General features: G+C 41.2%; 1 protein-coding gene across 2 annotated transcripts; it reads right to left on the bottom strand.

The window, feature by feature from the left end:
* Window positions 1–1,043: 1,043 nt before the first annotated feature.
* nab1b (NGFI-A binding protein 1b (EGR1 binding protein 1)) lies at window positions 1,044–21,512 on the bottom strand. 2 transcript variants are annotated; one of them, XM_051066041.1, is made up of 9 exons: window positions 21,494–21,512; window positions 15,922–15,995; window positions 9,511–10,313; window positions 9,281–9,414; window positions 9,108–9,159; window positions 8,339–8,458; window positions 6,474–6,642; window positions 4,208–4,354; window positions 1,044–3,978 (listed from the first exon to the last, which is right to left on the bottom strand). In XM_051066041.1, the coding sequence occupies exons 3-9, from the start codon at window positions 10,309–10,311 to the stop codon at window positions 3,902–3,904; spliced, it is 1,500 nt and encodes a 499-aa protein (XP_050921998.1). In that variant the 5' UTR covers window positions 10,312–10,313; window positions 15,922–15,995; window positions 21,494–21,512; the 3' UTR covers window positions 1,044–3,901. The 2 variants fall into 2 exon arrangements, with proteins under 2 accessions (XP_050921998.1, XP_018516758.1); XM_018661242.2 differs by lacking the exon at window positions 21,494–21,512 and adding an exon at window positions 16,311–16,446.
* Between the last annotated feature and the right edge of the window lie 1,395 nt (window positions 21,513–22,907).

Raw genomic sequence — 22,907 nt, 5'->3', positions numbered from 1 at the left:
TGTGTGTGTGTGAGAGAGAGAGAGAGAGAGAGAGAGAGGAGTGGGGGGGAGGTGGAGGAGGGAAAGAGGAGGGAGTGGAGAAAGAGAGAGAGAGGAGAGGATGATGGGAGGTATGTGAAAAGGACCTGCGTCACAGTGAGTCATCAGCCAGTTTCACAATGTGTTGATGTGACGCTGATGCAAATGGCCTGAGAAGGGATTCATCTCTAAAACAAAAAAAAGAAAAGAAGAAAACAAACAGAAGACAGAGAGAAGCTCCTTTAAAGGAAGCTGAACTGTCCTTAGAGTCACTCTCATCCTAAATCCTCCCTCAGTCTCTCTTCAACCTGAACTGACATGAGAGACCACCAGGCTCTTCTGCTCTGCCTCTCATGCTGGGGAGCAGCTGGGGCTTCCCTGCTTTGCTCAAAGGCTCCCAGGCAGTCGTTCACGGACGATGAGTGATCCTCAGCTCAGATTTTCCAGTCAGGATTCAAACCAAAGCTCCTCCAGCTCCTCCCTGCAGCAGCTGATATATAATCAAGCAAAACATTATTATCACTGCATTATAGTGTTACTGAGACTATAACCTGTTATTACTGCAAAGACAAGACTACAAAGACATTTACTGCTCCATCAGTCACTACAGCTACATGCTAACACGCTAATGCCTGTGAAGGGACAGCTAGTAATAATAATCTGCTGCCTGTTTTTTTTCTTTTTTGTCAAATGTCTAAATATAAATCATTATTTTCAGTGAATTATTATTTTTTTAATGAATTAACTAAAGGTTTAGCTGGCACTGGACAATCAATTGTGACTGGCCCATATATATAGCTGCCTGATTTTATAGGTTTTTCTTTTGTCTCAGCAATTGTTGTAACCACCTGAGCATTTATGCTGCAGTTAGCCATAAATTGTAAAAACCATAAATGCTTAAAAAAATAAAATAAAATAAATAAATAAGGGAAATGTTTCTGTCATATCATCATGCAAACACCGAATAACAAGTGAAACCACAGGTTTAAACTGGATTTCCATTGATCACAGAGCGCACCACACAATAGAGTTCAAAAAAATAAAGTTTAATGTTTATGTGCTGTATAACAAATAAAATATATTAGTGTTTAAAAAACAGGTGCATAACTAGGTGAAGCCTAATCTATCACTTTACAATAAACAGTGAGCAGAACGGTGATCAGTGAGACGGCAGGTCAGACATGCGTTATTCTCAGAAACATAAAGTCGCGCCGACTCGGCCAGTGTTTGAGCCGACCATGGTTTGGGGACAAAAAAATATTTTTGTCCCCAAACCATGACGGCGTTGTCTCCCAGAATTCACCAGCCACTTTAGCTGTGGCGACCGTGATCACAACCTTGTTGATTTCTCGCCGTAGTGGCGGCGGCTTGAAACAAAACAACCTCATGGAATTTTGAGAAAAGAGCAAAAATGTCTTTAAATACAAATACAGTGCTCTGTGCACTTAAAGTGAGACAACACAAACATTTCCCACGTTGCAGGTGAATTCCTGCCCTGATAACAGACATACAGTTACTGAGCACATGACAAAACGATGGATCCATATAGTATGCAAATAGACTTATTACTTACATAAATATTGCATTGGTCTGTCATTACGCTGAGTGAGACTAAACTATCTGCAGGGAGAGAGAGTTAGACTAAAACTGTCTGGACATTATTATCATCTTAGACCAAACAGACGTATTTACACAATGTGGCAAACGCACAAAAAACAACACAGTGAACACTTACTTGTTATGTATCTACCTCTAAACAGCAAAAACACATCTTTGAAATATGTACTGATGGCCATCACAGGTGGATTAAACACTGTTAAGAGCTAAGGCTAATCAACATTATCATCATGTAAAGCATGTTTTATATACCAGACACTTTCACACAGTTGTATTTTTTTCCTCAATGACACTTAAGATTTCTTTTTTTGATTTTGCTCTACGTACATAAACACTGCATTGACACCAAAAATCTACAGCAAAGTTACACTTGACAAAGGAAAACCCTGGTTGAGAGATTAGGCTAGCACTAATTGTTATCATGGTACTATTTACAGAACCCAGGCTGCTGCTCTGCAGACAACAGCAATAAACAGGAATTTAACTTTTTGCCGCTGTTGTTGAAAAACCACATACCTGCAATCTTTAATATTTTATTGTCTTCAGTTGAAAGTTTTCGCACTGAGTGGATTTTTACGACCCGTGGAGCCCTCCTGAAAGCTGAAAACACATAGGCGTCTTTATTCCTGAAATACTCCCTGTTTGTAGATGCATGGTTTCAGTTCAACAGCAGTGTTTTGCTAAATTACAAAGTGAAATGAACCAATTAGCTCGGCCTCCGGCACTCCAGCCCAGCCATCCTGCCAAGATGAATGACAGAGGACCCCTGCTGTTATTTCCTCAACAGCTCCTATACATCCTCTTCTTTAAATTACCTCCCATAAATATACACAAGACAAGAGCGAGGAAGGAAGGATTAATCCCACTTCTCCTGTTTTCTCATTTGAAGTGAACGACAAAAAAACCTAACCTGCTAGGAGGGGCTGAGTCCCGACTCAATCTCCCTACAGTACTTTTACACTTTTGCTTTGAGTTACAGTACAAATGCAGACACCTACGTTAGGATTTGGGAGAATGACGGAGGCTCAGAGGACGTGTGGTGACGGCCAGGAAGGCGACCACAAGCCTGTCTTTGGCTATTGCTAGTAAGTTTTGATTTTATTATTATCAAAAAATTATAGTTGGCTTAAGAAGTCATGAAAATGGCTTGTGAGTTTTTTTGGAAACCAGCCACTGCAGCTTAGAAATTAGGTAACACTTTGCATGACTACCACAATAAATATCCATCTATATCACATGTTGGTAACTGCCGATAGAAAGATCAAAAAGCTCTTTGTGTTTTCATAAAAATGCACTTTAAAAAGTCTATAAATGCTTTAAAAATGCACTATTAATATTACAGTAATATAGATTTAGTGATATTGACTTTTAAATTTGCCTAAAAGAGCTGCCGACACTTTGATAAACACAAAGTACAGATCAGACCAATGGGAATGTCACTTGATGTCGTCACAGGAGGATACATCAACCTGGAACCATGAGAGTCAGAGTTTAAGCTTCATCCTCTGGAAGCCATGAAAGTCTGAAATTAAATGGCAATCCATTCAATATTTGTCAAGATATTTCAGTCTGAAATGAAGTGCTAATGGTAATTTAGCTAGAAATCTGAATTACAAACTCTGGACTGGAACATATTTTGAAATTTAACATTGAGTACTGGAAGAATCTGGAGCTTAGATTTTAAAGTATAAGCCAGAAAAAGAGACTTAAAACCATTTGGCCATGTGGTATGGTGGTCATATAAGGTGTTACCAAAACGCTGGACTCGCCTCAGTGTGGACGTGCAGCGTCAAAGCCAACACTTCTCCCTTTGTCTCATCTCTGAATCTACGCTTGAGTTAGGACTCAGCCCCCTGAATCACAGCCTGTAACCCGGCTGTCCAAAGAAAGCAACAAAAATAACACCCACGCAGAGGTAAAGAGTATACAAATGTCTGCAACAGATCACTTTTAAATTACATGTACATGTACACCTAACATGTACAATTAATCAACAGACAAAGACCTGTAGAGCACTGATGGGCTTCACATGCTCTCTAGGTGCTTTGGCAGATACCTTTTAAAACAAAAAAACAAAAAGACTAAATTAAAGAAAAATAAATGCTATTCATGAGGCAACATTGGTTGTTAAGGCTCTACTGTGGCTGTGCTTGCTTAGTATCTATTGACGGGTAATAACTGCATACTGTCAAGTGTGAGTAGAATGAATTGGGGGGTGGGTACGAGGGGGGAGGCGGGGTTGGGTGGGTGGGTGAGGCAGGAGGCACTATGTGGAGTCTTCCGGCTCTGACTTGATGGTCTTCTTTTCTGCGTTGCTAGGCGCCCGCTGCGACGTCCCGTTCTCTGAAGAGAAAAGACAGTATCATTAGCATAGAGGTTCCTAATGCAGCGTAAAGCTGAGCAGAAACATATAAAACAGTAACCGTAGAACAAATTTACTGCAGTTCATTCTCAGATTTTATTTTCCTCAACTCTTGCCCTAACTATCCTTGAGCAAGGCACTTATCCCTCTGCCTCCTTGCTTACTTTAAACCCTGATAACATCTGCAGATAGACGTCAAACATCACTAACCTGTTGCTGGTGTTTTGGTCTCGTCTGTGTTGTTGTTGTTGTTGTGGTTGTGATGACGCTTCAGTTCATTGGCTAGCTGCTTGCCCAATGGGAGGTCGCCTTCCTGCATGCTTTGACTAACCACCCGCAAGTTGATTGGACGTTCATCTGGAAAACAAAATTATTATTATTATTATTTTGATTTTATTTACGTTCACTCTCACTGCTCAAAACGTCACAATACCACAGAGAAAGATCAGATTATTCTTGTTAAACTCTGCTATCAAACTGCATTTGACTGAAGCGAATCCAGTTGGGGGGGAAATGCAAACATCAGCCCAGATGTTTTCTTCCAGCGTTGGCTTTGTTTTACATGTTCAATATTCCCAGTGGTTATAAAAAAAGTGTGTGTGTTTGTGTGAGTTAAGCTGCTGATCCCTTGTGTTTGTCTTTTTATTCCCTTCGAGGGCAAGAAAGAAACAAAGAGAGGGAGACAGAGCAGGAGATTTAACTGTGTTTTCTGACTGCTCTTTGCTTAATACTGACACAGTTAATCTGCATTATACAGGTCGTTACTGAGTGTGTTCGTATGCACAGTAGTATTCCAGATAGGACATAAAGAAAGACACAATACGATGAAAACATTACGCAGACATCCAATAATTTACACTGAGGTGAGTCGGTATCGTCTGAGTTGCCTCATCGGTTGAGGTTTTTGGCTTTTCACAAGAAACGGGAGATGAGAGTAACAATAGGGTTTACTCTACACATTTGTGGCTTTTACTTTTACTTTCATTCATGTCTGTACATTATAATTTCATTGTCTGTCATCATACTTTTGTTTTCATAACTGGGTCAGGTACTCAAATGCCACAGCTTCTGTTTTTCCAGCTGTTTATTTGGATTTTATTCGTCTCACCACAATTCTAGGACTGAGGCTAATGATCATTTTCATTTCTCATTAATCGTTTTGACCATTAAAAGGTCACAAAACAGTGAAAACCACGTTAGAATATCCCCCAGCTTAAGGTGATGCATTTAAGTTGCTTGTTTTATTCAACCATCAGTTCAAAACTGAAATAAATTAAATTTAATGTTCCATATAAGGCTGCAACTAAGGATTATTTTCAATATGCTGATTATTTTCTTTATAAATGTCAGAAAATAACATTCCAACACAAAGTGGCAAATATATTCAGCTTTCTGTCATGTATATTAAAAAAATCCATCATATCTTCACATTTGAGAAGCTGGATTTATCAGCTAATGGTGTAAAAAAACAAAACTCCTCACTGTTTTTCATCCAGAAAATGTGGATAATGTTGATACGAAACCATAAACAGGTGTAAGAACTTTGTGTTAAAGCTGAGTTTCGTTGAATTTTCTTGTGCGATATATTGTAATGTGCATAAAATACATGCAAAGAAACATGAAACAGTGAAAAAGAAAGCGAGAGAGAGGGACAAATAAAGACTGTGCAGCAGGAGAGAGGTTAAGACAAGCAGAGGACATGAAGAGTACGAGATGACAAATGACAGAGAAAAAAAAGGGACAAGAGGAAGGAAAACAGAGAAGAAGAGGGGGAGGAAAGAGAGGGAGAGGTAGAGAGAGATAGACAGAGAGAGCAAGAGAGAGAGAGAGACGCCCCCCTCCGGGCAACTGGCTGGAGGTAAACAGGCGTGGGCGTGATAATTACAGGTGCATTGTGGGATTTGTGGGAACAGTGTTATAATGAGCTGTCGGGAGTGGGTGAGGGAGGAAAAGGATGAAAATGAGATGAGGCCCAGAGGAGAAGTAAGATCCTGAATAATGAGCGTCTTGTTTCTTCTCCCCCCTCTCCTCTCCTCTCCTCCTCCTCCTCCTCCTCCTCCTCCTTGGTGTTTGAGAAGTCAGCACACACACACAAAAAAGTGAGAGATTAAAAAAAAAAGAAAAAAAAGTGACAGCTGCCACAGCTGGGTGTGGAAAATCTGCACCTATAGGTGTTGTTTCCATCCACACGGAGTCGAGTACACATCCTGTGGCATTTATGACATGAAATAAATCTCTTCAAATTAACACTCCAAAGAAAGATCAACTCAAATTAGGCTCAGATTCGGCTAAAACACCAACAATGGGCAGCAGTTTGTCTGCTGCAGCTGGGTGTTTTCTCCTGACTGGACACAGGGGGCAGCAGCGAGCCAGTTCCGACTCTGAAAACTAGCATTTAAAAACAAAAAGACCTAAAAATCATCCAAACGTCACCTGTTTCTGACTTGACAAAGTTAGTAAACTGTCTGTGTTGTACCTTGGTTGTCTCGGCTGGCGTCGGCAGCGGCTCCATTAGTGTTCTGGGCGTCGTTGAGGTACTTTAAAGCGGCGGGGGGGATCCTCCAGTCCAGAGCCTGGAGTCGCTCCTGAACGGCGGCGTCCTGCAGGATCTCCATCTGCCTCGCCAGCAGACGCTCCAGCTGCATCTGATGGACGAGAACGACTCAGAATTAAAGGAGTTTTAAGTTGCTATGTTCTTGTAACTCCACTAATTACACACAAATTACACATGATGACTGATATTTATAAGCATAAATATTTTTAAAATAATTAATTTTAAAAAAGGTTTTGAAAGAAATGGCATTGAAATCAACAAATTTACAGAAAATATGAAGAAACAGGTGAATAAATGTTATGAAATGAACATTTTCTGGAGGTTAGATGACCATTATTTTATTATTATTATGAATTTTGAGATAAAATAATTGTAATTAATGTTAACTACTGATTTTATGTCATTCTATGCTTCTTTATCTCCTTTTTTCTAGATTTAATTCAGCTAGAAATGTCATTTTTGCTCTTATTTTTCATCTTCTCGTGTTTTTATGCCATGCTATCCTACTTTAATTAATTGTAACTTTATTATTATTACTTTTTTTTATGACTTTATGCTCAAATTTATGTTCCAGTATAAAGGGAAATCACTGATAACTCCTGAGTGAAGGTAAAAGACAGTTGACACCTCGGTTTCTGAGCTGCAGCTGAAATGTTGAGCAGTGAAAACAGCAGTGATGTCTGGTTATTGTCAGTCTGAGCATCACTGTCAGTTTTAATTATTATGGGATGTTCAGAGGGCCGGCGGTGTGAACGCAGCCATGAAATCTCTTCTTCTACTGAATGCGATTTCTGGAAATCACATCAAGATGACAAGTGTAACTGCAGCCGCACACACACACTGATCAAACAGAACACACACGCGAATATACATGAGACAAGACATATGTTCAACACGCATGAGGACGTGAAGGGCACACAGTGAACATAAATGTGTTTTCTGTGTAATGAGTTATCATAAAGCTCTCCTCCTACACTCCAGCTCTAATTAGGAACAAACCACAGCAGCAGAATGGAAACCAATAAAGACCATTACTGGGATCAAACTGGATCCTGCCGCTGTGAAACATCTGCTGACGTGGAAATCTGAATCTGCTGGTGAAGATCTTTGAGTTGTTTTAATTCAATAAATAATGATTTATCTACAACCACCGAGAAGGTAAATTCACACTGAATAAGGATGTCTTAAAAAACGCCAAAAAAGTCAATGAAGTTTGGTGAAAGAAACATGAAACAAGTGCTTGTTTTTTGCAGCAGATTTGAGGCCTTTTTTGTTTTGTGTTAAAACTACAACAACTTATTTTTGTTTTAAAATGTTTTCTCACAACTGACAGTGTTTTATATTTTTGGTTTTTGGCAACAAATCCAACAGAAGAACCAAAACTAACCATGTGTTAGTCCGTCTGTTAAAACACTTCTCTGATGTAAATCTTCAAAAACACCTCATAAAGATAAAGTTTAATTTTTAGAAATAGTTATAGTAATCTCCTAAAACAGCTGCTCACTGTAGTTTTTATCAAACGGGAAGAGAAGCAGGTTTGCTGTGGACTATTTTCAGCGGCGGATTAATACTCATTTCCTCTAGTTTTTGTACATCACAGAGGAATGAGCTAAGGCAACATAAACATGTCCTGGATGACCTTCAAACATTTTCTGTAATAAGAAAGATTCACTCCCTGATTTTGTTAAAATGCCCCAGAATCTCTGTCGATGTGGGTTTTGGGATTATAACGAAATCAAACAGCAACAGTTTCCCACCGCGGGGTTTTATCGCATTTGTCTGCCCACCTGCAGATTTCGCCCGACGGTTTCCTCTCCCTTCAACTTGGCGCAGGCCAGCTGCTCCCTCAGCATCTCCTGCCTCATGTGGATGGCCTGCAGCGCCTCCTGGATGTCGAAGAAGTTCTCCTGAAAAGAAAAAGGAACACAGTTCAGTCCCATTCAAGTTCAGTCTCTTGCTCAAGGTTGTTTACACCTACAATCACTGCTAATTTATTGACTTTCTTTTTATTTTGTGATGATAAAACAACTGACAAACAAACTGGGATTTTTTTGGGGAGTTTTATTTCTGCATCTTGAAAGTGAATTTTGGCAGGAAACCTCCTCCTTTAGGAGCTCGGAGTAGTTTCACTGAGCAGGTGTCGGTTCATCTGCAGCTTTTCGGCGTGGTTTAAAATCCCGGCAGAGTTCGCAGCCACCACATGTTTTCGATCATCAGTTTACAAACTGAGAGGAGCCATTCAGAGCTCAAAGACGACTCTCGGCCAAGTGTGTCAGGAGATGAACGCTGAGAGATCGCTTTGTACTCCGTTCAACGCTGCTGCTGCTGCTGCTCTGTTCATTCTGTTCCTCATAGCTGCACACAGGAGGAGCTCCATCTGCCCGGGCTGTGCCTCTTACATTTTACACAGTTTTAGGAACAATTAATAGAGTGGCAACTGTGTAGGAAACTGTTCGACTGCCATGAGAGTTACTTACATATCACACAATAGTAAAAAAAGTTTAAGCCTGAGGTGTCGTTAGTTTTTTAAAGTTTTAATCAGAGCGCTGATCTTACCTCTGTCTTTATTCTTTTTGGGGACGGCTCGTCTCTGTCTCCACAGCGAGACCTGCAGAGAAACACCAGGAGTTATTACTGAAAACCACTTCCTATCTTTAAGTTCTTCATTTTATCTGATGGTGATTGCGAAAAGCTAATAGGAGGAACAGTCAGTGAGTGCTGGCTCTTACTTGCTGGTGCGGTAGGTGTATTTGTAGGTAACCTCTCTAGAAATCTGCCGGGCGAGTCCAAACAGCTCGTCTCGACGTGTCAGCAGAGCCATGTCCCTCATACAGAGCTGAGCCGCCGCCTCGTTCACCGTCAGCTACACATCATGAGGAAAAACACAACATCATGAACCTGAGGGTTCCCTGAGGACAAATTCATTCTTTGGATTTTAGTAAAATGTGTGTTTATCAACCTCGTGCAGCGTCAGGTGTTTGCCGTCCCTCCTCTTGGAGTCAAAGCGTCCATAAATGGCGCTGTATTTACGAATCTCCTCCTCCCTGCGCGGGTCATCGTCACTCATTTCAAAGATGTGTCCGATCATCTTTGCGAGCTTTTTGTTGTTCTTCAGCTGCTCTTTGACCTCGGCCAGGTCTGTTTTAGGAAGTCCAGGTGCCATCCTGTCCACGCACTCCAGGACCGACTGGACAGCCGCAGCATCCAGAGCCTCCAGAGCGTCTCTGGGTGAGGACGGGGAGCCGAGGTCCGACGGCGACAGGCTGTGCTCGCTGTCGTTGCTGTGGCTCGACCAGAACCGCGCCTCGCTGCTGCCCTGCAGGGGCGACCCCGCGGACACTTTGTCCCGCGCCACATCCAGCTTCCCTGGATCCGAGCAGGTGGCCGCGACGGCTTTGGGCATCTTGACGCTGGCGGTGTTGGCTCGGTCCTGAGCGTTGAGCAGCGTGGGCGAGCCCTCGGGCAGCTTGTAGACGGGGATGCTGCAGACGGGCAGCGAGGTGAGCGGCTGGTTGAAGATGGCCGGGTTGGTGACCCAGTCCCGCAGCGCCTTCTGCAGGCGGCGCACGTGCAGCGGCTTGCTGGCCATGCCGACGAGGGCCATTATCTCCAGGAACTCCTCCTCCCCGGCCTCGCAGAGCTGCTGCACGTCGTCGCCGCCCTGCTGGATGAAGGCCTCGTAGTAGTAGAGCAGGTTTGCTCGCTGCAGGATCCTGTAGAGCTGCAGCTCACCCAGGGTTCTCGGCAACACCGCCGCCATACCTGAGAGAGGACACACAGCAGTTTATAAGATCTGAGCTTTATTAGGAAACAGAGTCCAGTTTGTTATTTAGACCCTAACTGGAACGTCCTCCCCCCTCCTCCTCCCTCCCCAAACCGGTCGAGGCAGATGGCCGCCCACCATGAATCCGGGTCGACTCTAGATTTCTGCCTGTTAAAGGGTTCAGTTTTTCCTCGCCACTGTTGCCAAGTGTTTGCTCACAGTTGGGATTTGTTGGGTACAGAACTCCTCCCCCTAAAAACAATTGAACAAATGAATTTGGACATGATTCGGCCCAGATTTGGCTTGAAATAAAACTTCTGTGTTTCAGTTCTGCAGAGAATCATAAACTGTGTTTCAGTCTAACAGCTGGTTTTATAAATAAGACAAACTTTTATTAAAAAAGAAGAAATTAGACTTTTTCTAATGGTTTTGATTATTTCTAATGTAAAGTTCCAACCTCTGACCTCAAACCAACTACAAAGTATTTCTTTAATGCTGAAAAATAAACTGCATTTCTGCAATAACTCGTCCAGTCCTCATAAAAATCTGATGTGGAAATGTCAGATAAGTCATTTGCTGACTGCAGAGCCTGAAATCCTCCTACTGAGCACCAAATGGTGAGAAGTTGTCCTTTATGGCGAGAAAGAGATCCACCCTGGACACTAACTCTGAGATGATCGTATCTGAATTCCTCAGTACAAACAACAGATAACAGATAAAACCTGAAATGTAACTGAACTAGATGACACTGCTACAAGACAAAAAAGAGAAAAGAAATAAGGTCATGTAAAAAAGAAAAGTGCAGGAGGTTAAAAAGTTATGATTAAGTTTCCTTACTGTCTGGACGGCTGCAAAATGAGAAGTAAATATATTTTAACCTGCTCTTGTTATTTCATGTCACACCTGATTCTGCAGCTGAATTATCACTGTAAACTGACAAGGAGACACATTTCTACAAAGAATAAACACCACTTATATTTGCTCTTCTATGTATTCCTGGCAGGTGAATGATTTTCAGTTTATCAGGCCTCGACAGGTGCGTGAAAAGGTTAAATTTGGCGACTGGATGGACGACTTTTAATGTCAGGAGTGCCACGAGTGCCGAACATTTTTAGCTCGAATGGCACTGGTAGGGATGTTTGGCAGTCTACAGCCTCTCAGGTGTGTGAAGGTGAAAATTTGTGGAACAAACACAGAGAATGAGACGATAAACCTGCCTTTTACAGAGCGGATTCAGACGATTTTATACTTTTAGAGCACTGATCTACAATCGAGGATATTCTGCTTGAATGCACAGAGTGATAAAATGCAGAAAAGACTATTTTAAATCAAGTATTTTAGCGTCTACATGCAGATCTGCAGAACCCTGTGAATAAACTTTATCTGGGCGCGACAGCTCGTCAGGTTGGTATTTATCTTTGAAAGCGACGCCGTCATTCACTCTCAACCCTTACAAAAAAGCAGAGCAACACTCGCAATCTGTGCCAAACTGTTCTCACTTGCCACCTTGAATTGAGAGAGGAGCAGCGTGGATCTGAAAGAGGCTTGTTTCTGACTCCTTCCTATGTGCATGCGAGGCCCTGCGGAAGCCTAGCTAACAGAGGAGTGGCAGTCAGCAGGCCTGGGTTGCTGGGAGGACCACATGCCTCTCTCCACCCCTGCAGGATGTGTAGGTGGTGGGCTCGCCTCGCCCAGAATAGGCCCAGAGAGCCTCAGCCCGGGGAGCCAGGCAGGCCTCGACTCAGCCTGAGTGAGTTGGGAAAAACGCTGCCAGAGAGAAAACTGATTCACCAGCTAAACTTTAAGTTTAATTTCTACTAAACCCACAAAGACTGCTGATAAACATCCACTTCTACTGCTGCTGCTGGTAAAGGTGAAGTAAAGGACACCTCCAACAAGCTTCTATAACTTAATACAGCCTCTTGTTAAAGCTTCATTCATCTGGCTTTCTGAAAAACTGGGTTTACTCTGAGATAAACGATTACAAAACAAAATAAGCAATGATTCATCTGAGGTTTTTCCAGAGTGTCCGTATCATTTTCCACATCCAGAACATGAATGATGCTCCCTAGCTGCTGATCTTTAACCCACAAACGTCTTGGTAAAATTCAGAAACAGAAGTGCAGCTACACAACCTTTAAACACACCCAGAACGATGGAAAGACGGCAACTTCACTTATTAACCAATCTACTACTTTTTGCTTCTTTCAGCTACAAAATGTCCATCACTGTAAAATATCTTCAATCGACCAAATCTGTGCTCGAAAACAGAAAATAAAAGCAACATTTGCTCCTTAAATAAAAACCAAGGCTATAAAACATCGTGAAATGAAGATTGGGTCCTCATTGCCAGACAAATGCCAAGGAAACATGTACGCTGCAGCATCAAATCAGAAATTTGAGATGCTGGAATTCATGAGCAGAATCGCATCCTGATACTCGAGAAATAGTATTTCCTGAGAACAACTTCTCAGTTGCTCAACCTGCATGAGTTTCCAGTCAGTCAATGTGTCGTTTGCAAACGAGAGTGAGAGCTGTGAAAGAAAGTAGTGATACAGCAAAAATCACTGTGGCAACTTAATGTCATGCAAGGGAGGAAGTTCATCACGAGCATCACGATGCTGTCGTGCGGCTCAGCCAGAACATCCGACACAAAACAAATGGAAAAAGTGACCATTCGACGTTTTTTATTTCTTAAAGCTCGACATATTTCAGCTTCAAATAAAGAGAGAAAACTGAAACTAGAACTGCAAACTATCCCAATTCAGCTAATACGACACTGTTTAAAGGTATTTTAACTCCCACTTTAGCTTGATTATTGAACTTACATACTTACATTCAAACAATAATACTGATTATTATGATACATATTCATTGAGAAAAGACTCAGCTCTTGGGATTTGGTCCATTCAACTGAAAACTGCAGTTAATTGGAAGAAGATGGGTTGTTTTACAGACTGGCTCTGGGTCGTCTCAAAATCAGAGAGAAATGTGTTGAAATCTTCTCTTTCTGTCCTAAACACCTTCATTATGTAACTAAGGTGTTAAACTGTCAGTGTTAACTGGGATATATGTACGTTTTTTACTATATTTGTAGATGAAAATACTGATTGTTGATGTTACATATCGCAGTGTTTAGAGCCGTCCCTACATGAACGTTTAAAATACGCAAATCTCTATAATAAAATACAAACATTAAAGAACAGAAACGACTTCTGCTTCCAAATTAAAATGTATTTTTGTCTGGATCTGGCGACTGAGCACGCTGGGACTAATTCGTACAAAGTGTCGTCCGATAACGTCTGAAAAAGACAAAAGTGTTTGAGGTGAAACTTAAAGAATATGGCATTCGTGGCGTTGCATGTACAAGAACTTTCAGGAAAAGTTTGAGGGTAAAACGGTTTCCTCAAAGTGTTTCTATGAATAATACATCACAAAGTTCAAGTGTTGTAAAAGACACAAAGAAAAGTTTAACGCTCAGCAAACAGTCTCCAGCTGCCCTCTGTGATTCATGCGACTGGGTGGAAGTTTTAATCGAGTAAACTTTTATTGATTTAGCTGCAGCTCGGGGCAGACGTCACACTCTAACTCATGGCAGAGCTAAAATAAAGCAGCGACGCCTCCAATAATCTAAACAAACACGTCATCTGTTGAGAAAGTTGTTCTGTCGTCGTGTCTGCGTCAACACAACAGACACACAAGACATCGAACCTGAACATAGACAGAAAAGAAGAGGGAGAAATTGCAAACTTCCCGTCCTCTCCTGAGCCTAACAAAATCTGTACGATGGATTTTGCAGCTGTTAGCTTTAAGGTGCTTTGAGGGACAACAGCCAATCGCTGAGAAGAGACGGTGCGATTGTTGGTTTCGTAAAGTTGGAAAAATCACCCACACATTTGTGAAAAGGTGAGAAGAAGAGGAGGAGGAGGTTTCAGATGCTAACACTCACTTTGTACTAATGACATTTACGCACAATCTGCAGGATCAGCATGTACCTGTTGAAATCTAATCAATTAATCAGCAACAATTTTGATCAGGAATTCGTTTGAGCCATTTTTCAAGCAGAAACACCAAATATTCTCAACTATTAGCCTCATAAATGTGGAGATTTGCTGCTTTTCTTTGACTTATCTGAGAATAAAATTGGCATTTTCACTATTTTCACACAAAACAATCAACTAATTAATGAGGAAAATACTTGGCAGTGACAGTAAGTGTTAGCTGCAGCTATAAATACAGTAATACATCTACCAGAGGAGTGTTTGTGCTTCTGCTGGCGTGATCTGAATTATTATATTGTAATATATATATATATATAAACTGTCCATCAGCTGGAGAACAAAATACTGCTGCAAGCTGCAGCTTTAAAAGAACATTTTTGTCTTTCAGAGGGAAAAACAGAAGAGTAATGATGCTTTTTGTGCGCGCAGACACTGCCATATTACTCGTTTTACCACAGCAGATGTGTGTGTGTGTGTGTGTGTGTGTGTGTGTTTTCTGGGTGTAATGGGCGGCTGTGAATGGCAGGCTCTAATTGAAGTCCTGCTTTTCAAAGCAAGTTTAGCGAGTTCAGCTTTTCACCTGGAGAGGCAAGGCGTGCACTGACACAATAGCACACACACATGCACACACACACATCTGAAGGCTGGTGTGTAGTTTTCCAGGTGAAGTGCCACGCAGCAGACCAGGATCACCTCTAATCCTCCCCCAGAAAAAAAAAAAAAAAAAAAAACGAGGGAAACTTCAATTTCACTGTGATTCAAGAGGAATTTTCCAGTTTGTCAATGCAGAACAATAATGTTGTAATCCCTCACTACAACCTGGGAGCCACGAGTTCATGTGTGTGTGAGCGAGTGATGTGTTCAAGGACCTCGAAAAGTCTCTTAACATCACATTTAATGGAAATATTGAGCCACTGCTTAAAAATTGGTTTTAAAACAGCTGAAAATGACATAAGACAAGAAATAAAATTTCTTCTAATATTCATTTAGTAACTTATCTATAGTGAGTTTACAATGACACAATACACATTATAGTGGCTATAACTGTCCTTTAAAGTGTCCTGTACTGTAGTATTTCTACAGTATCCTTACAGAGACTTACAGCTGCTCAGAGCTAATTTTATCTTGTAATGTTCCTTTAAGATATTTCCAGGTCTTATAATATTCTAATAGAGACTTATAGTATATCTATGGTGCTGTATAGTGAGCTCACAGTGACACTGTCGTCCTTCATGGCATTTAACACCCATAATATTCATATAATTAATAATGGTAATTAGCGTTTTGAGCTATTTTTACCTCCCTTTAATATTCCTTTAAGGGATTCCCCCTTCTTATAGAATAACCTTAATGTGTAAATAGAGACTTAGCTTCTGTAAATGAGGCGTTTTAGCTGTTTTATGTTCCCACAGGGAGTTTTAGCGCCTAAATGATGAGTTTTAATGATCCTCGGTGATATTTTAAAGCATTCCCTCAAATATTCCTGCCATAGCTGGAGGTAGTTGCTTGCTATCCGTGCAGAAATATGTATAGAGGATATACGATGCAGCAGCAGCAGCAGCAGGTAACACATGCAGGATTAAATCCGTGTCTTCATTTTGCCTACCTGGTGAGTTTTTGGCCCCTTTTGGTCCGCCCTGGTCTGGTTCCTCTTCTTCTCTGTCTCCTTCTTCTTCCTCACTGTTTATCAACACAAACCACTGGGTATCAATTTGTGCAAAAAAATAAAAAATAAAAAAGGAAGAAAACCCCGCAAAGACAGATTCCCACAGCAGGAGCAGGGCGCGTAAAATTAAAAAAAATCAAGCGTAGAAATTTCAAATTAATTTCCAAGACGCAAATAAGAAGCCAGAGAGCGTCTGCTTGTCTTTGCTGGCTCGAACCGAGCGACACTCCTCTCCTCTCTCCTTCTCTCTTTCTGGAAACTTTTTCTTTCTCCTGCCGTAGAGAGAAAAGAGAGAAAACAGCGCAGAGTATCAGTGAAAAGCCGCTGACCTTCGTGCGTCTTTTCGGTGCGTCTTTCTCCTCCAGAGTGTGTGTTGCGTGTGTGTGCGCGAGTAGTGATGAGTGTGTGTCAGTGTGTGTGAGTGTGTGTGAGTCCTCTCCCAGCGTCTCTCTCCACTCCCCTTAACTATTCACCACCGTCAATGCGCGCACGCACAGGCACGCACACTTCCGCCTGACATTACAAAATAAAAGCACTAATGTTTTGGTATCTCTGCATGAGCATGACATCTTCTCCAAAGGTTAAATATATACTGACGCAAAATGCACCTAAATACTCAGTTATGTACTTCTATTATGAAAACAACTCAGACAATGTTTACTATTCAACTATAACATTTACTCTGTGACTGATGTCAAGATTAAAATGTAAATAAAATGAAATGAAATAAAAGGCTGCAGGAATATTATCATGTATGTAATCTGCTGTATAAAATGCACGAAAAATAAAAGTACATGTCTGTTTTAAAAAAATATACACCAGAAATCAGCAGTGGAAGAGGAAGAAATCAGATATTTTACTTAAGTAAAAGTAGTGTAACTGCAGTTTAGCAATACTCTGTAAAAACTAGAGTTACTGCATTCATAATCTTACAGATGTGAAAGTATAAGAGGCAAAGTAGTACTAGGTAAACGTGGTTATTTCTGCAGAAAAGAAGAATTATTAAAGCATAAAACTGTCGTGATATATCAATACCAGACTCCACTGACAAAAGCAGGGATTTTACTGGAGCACTAGCTCTAAGAGGCCTGGGTGAGAAAGTTCAGAGGCTTTTATTTTGTCACCGTATCCGGTCTGCCGCGCCCTCACCGCGCGCAGCTTGACGCGGCAGCTGAATAAAGTGGGATATTCCGCGCGGTTGCCACAGAGCCTCTCTCTCTCTCTCTCTCTCTCTCTCTCTCTCTCTCTCTCTCTCTCTCTCTCTCTCTCGCTCTCCCTCGCCCACGCTGCTCCCTGCGTGACGCAAATCCGCGCGTGGGCGGACACACGGGGCGTGGGAGGCTTTCTGCACGGAATACCAAACACAGGCAGGTTCAACACCCACAGAGACACAGAGAGACACAGCAGTTTGCACACTTCATGTTCTCTAACTCAATTACTGCTGCGGATCTTATTTCATTATTTGATCCTCATCAGTCAATATTGTCAAAACCAATAGTCGATAGGTATTGACACTGATCACCGTGCAGCTTTACAACGTGCACGAGGTTTAAAACTTTGAGGGGTTTGTGTGTTTTTCTTCAGACAAACTGAGTGTAAAATATGAATATTAATACAAGTGTACATGCACAGTATGTTCACATGGAAATATACTACATTCCTGAATGTTTATTTTATAAGTACAGTGTGTTCATGTAAATGTGTCCACATACATGTGTATATCTATACTTTGTGTGTGTATATACATTTACATACAAATGTCCACCATCTTGTACTGCGATACAGGAAGTTGGACCTGAAACACCCCAGACCTGCTGCCAGCACTGCAGGTGCAGCCTGTAACAAAACCCAATTTAATTTCACATGGAAATTACAAAATTATCTTTCTGTTTAATGTCGAAGTGCGATGAAGTAGAAGTTATGGTTAAGCTTAATTAGCTTAATAGTTAGCACACTCCAGACAGCAGTTTGGTTTTATATACAGTGCATTCAGAAAGTATTCACTTTTTTCACATGTTGCAGCCTCATGCTAAAATAGAAACAATCTTTTTTTTTACTCCTCAATTTAAACTAAAAAGTAAAAACAGCTGTACTATGACTCTTTAAATTAATAAAGTGGATTCATTGTGACTTTTCAGGAATAATTCAGAGTCACGAAACAAAACCATGCGGAGGGGAAATATTTAACAAAGTCAGGAGAAATTTGAGGGAAACTCTGCCGTAGAGACGACGCTGCAGCTGGAAATTTTCCTCCTGTTACAGAGAAAAAAGTGGAAACAGTCCAGCTGTGGTTCAGAGTCGTCGTCTCACGGTTCCTGGTTTTTGTCGTCTCAGAATCAGAAAACATTCCCAACATCTGATAAAACAGCAGAATTTCCTGCAAAGGAGGTGATTTCTAACCCAATCAAACGTTTTGATTTCGCGTTTCAAAGGCATCACCTTCGTGTTATGAGTGTGCCCAGGCTGCCTGTGGTATCTCTCACTGACTGATCTCTGTACAGACGGTTTTCGTCACGTGCGGCTCTCTGTAAAGTCGAGCGCGGTACAAGTGCGTCAGTGAAACGGGCCTGTATGTAAATGGTTGATTCAGATTTCACAATTTTTTACAATCAGTGGTGAAGTGACAGGACATGCAAATGGTTTCCAACACAGGGAAGTGGGTAGCAGGAAGCCCTGTGAGCAGAGAGGGCTGAATCCAGTGTTTCCCCAGTGTCACTGTCACAGCAGACACAGAGCTGATCTGACGTCAGTGTTACAACTCACTCAACTGATGAAAACATGAAAACACAGTAACATGGTGCACAATACTAATAGTACTGCAGTACTGCTCCTGTACAGTTCACACAGGCTGTAATACACTTTAACTTCTGCTACTACTTAAAACTGCTACTAACACTGCTGCAACTATTACAAATACTACTGTTACCACTACTGCTACTACTACTACTACTACTACTACTAATTTTACTTATGCAGCTGTAGTACTATTAGTACTACTTCTGATACTACTACCACTACTACCACTGTTACTCCTCTACAGTTCACACTGACTATAGTACACTTCTACTACTATTACTACTCAAAACTGACACTAAAACTGCTGCTACTATTACAAATAGTGCTGTTACTGCTACTACTACTACTACTAGCACTATTAGTACTACTTATTCTGACACTACTACCACTACTACTACTGTATTTATTATATTTAATATAACCAGCTGCAGTTTCTTTGTTCTAGTGTGTTGTACTGCTTCTTCTCCTGCTTAATAACTGATAAAAGTACTTCTACTAGAAGTACTAATAGTACTACAACTACTGCTAGTACAAATACTACTAATATTAGTTCTTGCAAGTACCAGGACATACAGTACATTTATAGATGTTACTGCTATCACTGTCACTATTAATACTAGTAGTACTGGTGCCAATTCTAACATGCGAATGCATCCAATAATACTACTACTACTACTCCAGCCATTGCTACCTCTAATAGTACTAAAAATACTAGTATTACTGCTACTACTTTACTATTATTAATGGTTATAATATCAATAATACTACACATACTATCACTGGTACTTCTTCTACTACCACTGCTGTTATCACTGAAACTACTGGTACTACAACTTCTGCTACTGCTACTCGCAGTACTACTTTTATTAGTAGAGCTAGTACTGCTTCCTCTTTCAGTCCTGATTCTATTCTATTTAATGTTAAAGTACATTTTACTACAATTGCGTATACCTACGCCCAGTACAGATATTACTGTTATTATTACTTCCTGAGTGATAACCATGATGAGTACACACCAGGAAGTAGATCAAAGGTCAGAGGTCACGGTGTCCGGAAAAAGTATAAAAATAACCACAGGATATAAAAAACACCTTAACACCCAAAAAACTGCAGTACAGTGCAGTCAGTACTCCCCGTGTACTCCTGAGTGTTTCTGTCCTGACACGCCGCAGAGCGACGCCCTCGGCGGCCGCCAGCAGCGCCAATCAAATCTCCACACGATCGCTTCGACTCCGCCTGATTCCCCATCAATGAGCTATTTTGGGGAATTAGGCCAGCCACCACCAACCAGAGTAACACCCCGGGGACGAAACCAGAACGGCTTCTGTCAGCCCCCTGAAACCCTGCACCCCCACCACCATCCACCTCCACCCCCCTGAACACTGCAGCAGTGAAGTAAAATAAAAATAAAAGACGCACAATTTACACTCAGCGCTGCAGCTTCTTTTATGTGTCTTCAAAAGCCCAAATGATGAGAAAACTAGTATTTGTAGAGTGTGTGTGTGTCTGTGTGTGTCTGTGTGTGTCTGTGTGGGGGTGGATGGGGTGGAACTCCTTGCTTTTCAGATCCTCTAATTAATTTCAGAAGGAAACTAAAACAAATATCAAAGCAAAACTGCAGATTATGCTGAAATATAAAATCCTACAGGAGAGTTATGCAAAAAAAAAAAAAAAATCCCACATACAAACTTAGCATGAAGTACTCCACACCTTAAAGGAGTACTACAGGGTTTGCTTGTAGTATTTTCTGCAGTAGACAACCTGAAGACCTTTATCTGTGTGTACTGCATGTGTGGCCCACTGGAAACATCACTATACATCACTATACCAGACTCCATTAACAAAAACAGGAATTTTACCAAGCAGAACTCAGGAGCTGCTGGAATACCACTGCCTCCATCTGTTAGTGTGTCTGTGTTACTGTGTGACTTTCAGTGGTGGAAGAAGTAATCAGATACTTTACTGAAGTAAAAGTACCACACAGTTACACAGACACACTAACAGATGGAGGCAGTGGTATTCCAGCAGCTCCTGTGTTCAGCTCTGATTAAATTCTTGTTTTTGTTAATGGAGTCTGGTATAGTGATGTATACTATTACTAGTACCCATTATACTATTACTATCACTGTTACTGGTACACACTACTACAACAATTAGATCTTATAAATGTACCAGAGATACTACTACTACTAGTGCTGTTACAAATACTTCTACTACTACTACACCAAGAAATATAGTTTCGATTACTCTCAACCTCTGATCCTACTCCTACAAGATAACCAGTACATGTACTTCCAGTAGAAGTACTAATACTACTGCTTCTTTTAGTACTGATTTCACAACAACTACTGCTAGTACAAATACTACCACTATTAGCTCTTGCAGGTATACAGTACATTTATAGATGTTACTGCTAACTGTACTACAAACAGAAAGGATCTTACTCTTTATAAAAAAGGTCTATCTCTGTATGAAGCTGCTGCTGAGGACCATGTGATGTGGTAGAAAGCTCTGGAAAAATCCTGAGCTCAGACAGTTTTGTGACGCCATGTCTTTGTAAGGTCAACAATGAACTTTAATGCAAATATTTATGATGTATTTTCCAAACGCAGGTAGGCAGGTAGGATTCCAGTCCGCCCACCTTCAGCCTCTAAATCCACGTCTGGCTGCTGTGTGTGTGTGCGTGTGTGTGTGTGTGTTGTTATGCAGATATGACCTTCTGACGGCGTTCCCATGGATCAGCCTCCGGGCAGACGGGGATCAAATCAAACTCTGAAAGAAACGGGGAGGAGAAGGAGTATCAGCTCTCTCTCTCTCTCTTTTGACCTCCCCTCCTCACCCACATCCCCCTCCCTCCTCCCCTCCTCTCACCTACACACACACACACACACACACACTCTGTACTAAATAACCAACAACAAGGACCAAACAAGAACAAATTAAAACGAGAGCGCCGGCAGGAAATAGGATGTCCACCCACACTCTGAGGTAGGTCGACACCCAGGCTGCTTGTTCCCACAAGTCCCAGTTTCCCAGTTTACCAAATTTTACACCACTGGCCTGTTTCTTAACGCTCCTGCTGCTGCTTTACTGCACACAGTTTATTTACATGATTATTTTTACAGAGGACTCAAGCTCATCTGCTAAAATGGCAGAAAAGTTAGTAAAGATCCTTTTTGTTTAACTGGAAACAGCCCTATATACCACTATACCAAAAACAGGAATTTTACCGAGCAGACACAGGAGCTGCAGGAAAACTGCTGTTAGTTTGTTTTTGTTATTGTGTGACTTTAAGTGGTGGAAGAAGTAATCAGATACTTTACTGAAGTAACAGTACCACACAGTTACACACACACACTAACAGATGGAGGCAGATGTGTTCCAGCAGCCACCAAGAAAAAAAACAGAATTTTGTTAATAGACTTTTTTGAGAGTTTTATGAGATAAGAAATATATCAACAGCAGTTTATCTGTGGACATGTTGCTACGCTGTTTGTAGAGTGGTTATTGTGCAGGTTATTGTGATTTAATGTTACGGTACGATTTTGCATTAAAATCTAATGTTAACAACTTCAGGTGGAGCAGATTTGGTGACTTACAGCAACAGTTGCTGCTGTGACTGTGACTCTGACTGGACTTACTGAGCTGATTGAACTGGCACCTGAAACAACTCAACTGACGACAACACCTCATCACTTTAGCGCCATCAAACTGCAGGAAATAACAGCTTCTTTTTAGTCATTACAATTTTATTAACTTGGTGGAAACCTTGTATCTTGCACAGAGCTGAGAGACGTTTTTTTATTTTTATTATTTGAAATGTTTCCACACTCGTCCTTCAGTTTTAGTCCTTTAAACCACAGAGAGGAACAGTTACGAGGTTTTCACACGACGGCAGCAATCTGCTTTCATGTCGTCCTGTCAATCATTCCCTAAGAGTAGGCGTCACTTTTTATTTATTTATTTATTTTTGTGAGTGTGCACCCCCTCCCTCTCTCTTCCCTCCCTCCCTCGACTGAAACCTCCAAACAGTGGATGTATCTCATTTGGCAAAGAGCCTCTTCATATTTCACTTTTCAGGAGACGCCTGTTCGTTTAATTTCTGCAGTGCCTTGCCTCTCTCTCTCTCT

Source organism: Lates calcarifer, linkage group LG7_2 (genome assembly GCF_001640805.2).
Source record: "Lates calcarifer isolate ASB-BC8 linkage group LG7_2, TLL_Latcal_v3, whole genome shotgun sequence".
Lineage (NCBI taxonomy): Eukaryota > Metazoa > Chordata > Actinopteri > Centropomidae > Lates > Lates calcarifer.
The sequence above is the reverse complement of the archived record's forward strand: the minus strand, read 5'-3'. Positions and strand labels throughout refer to the sequence as shown.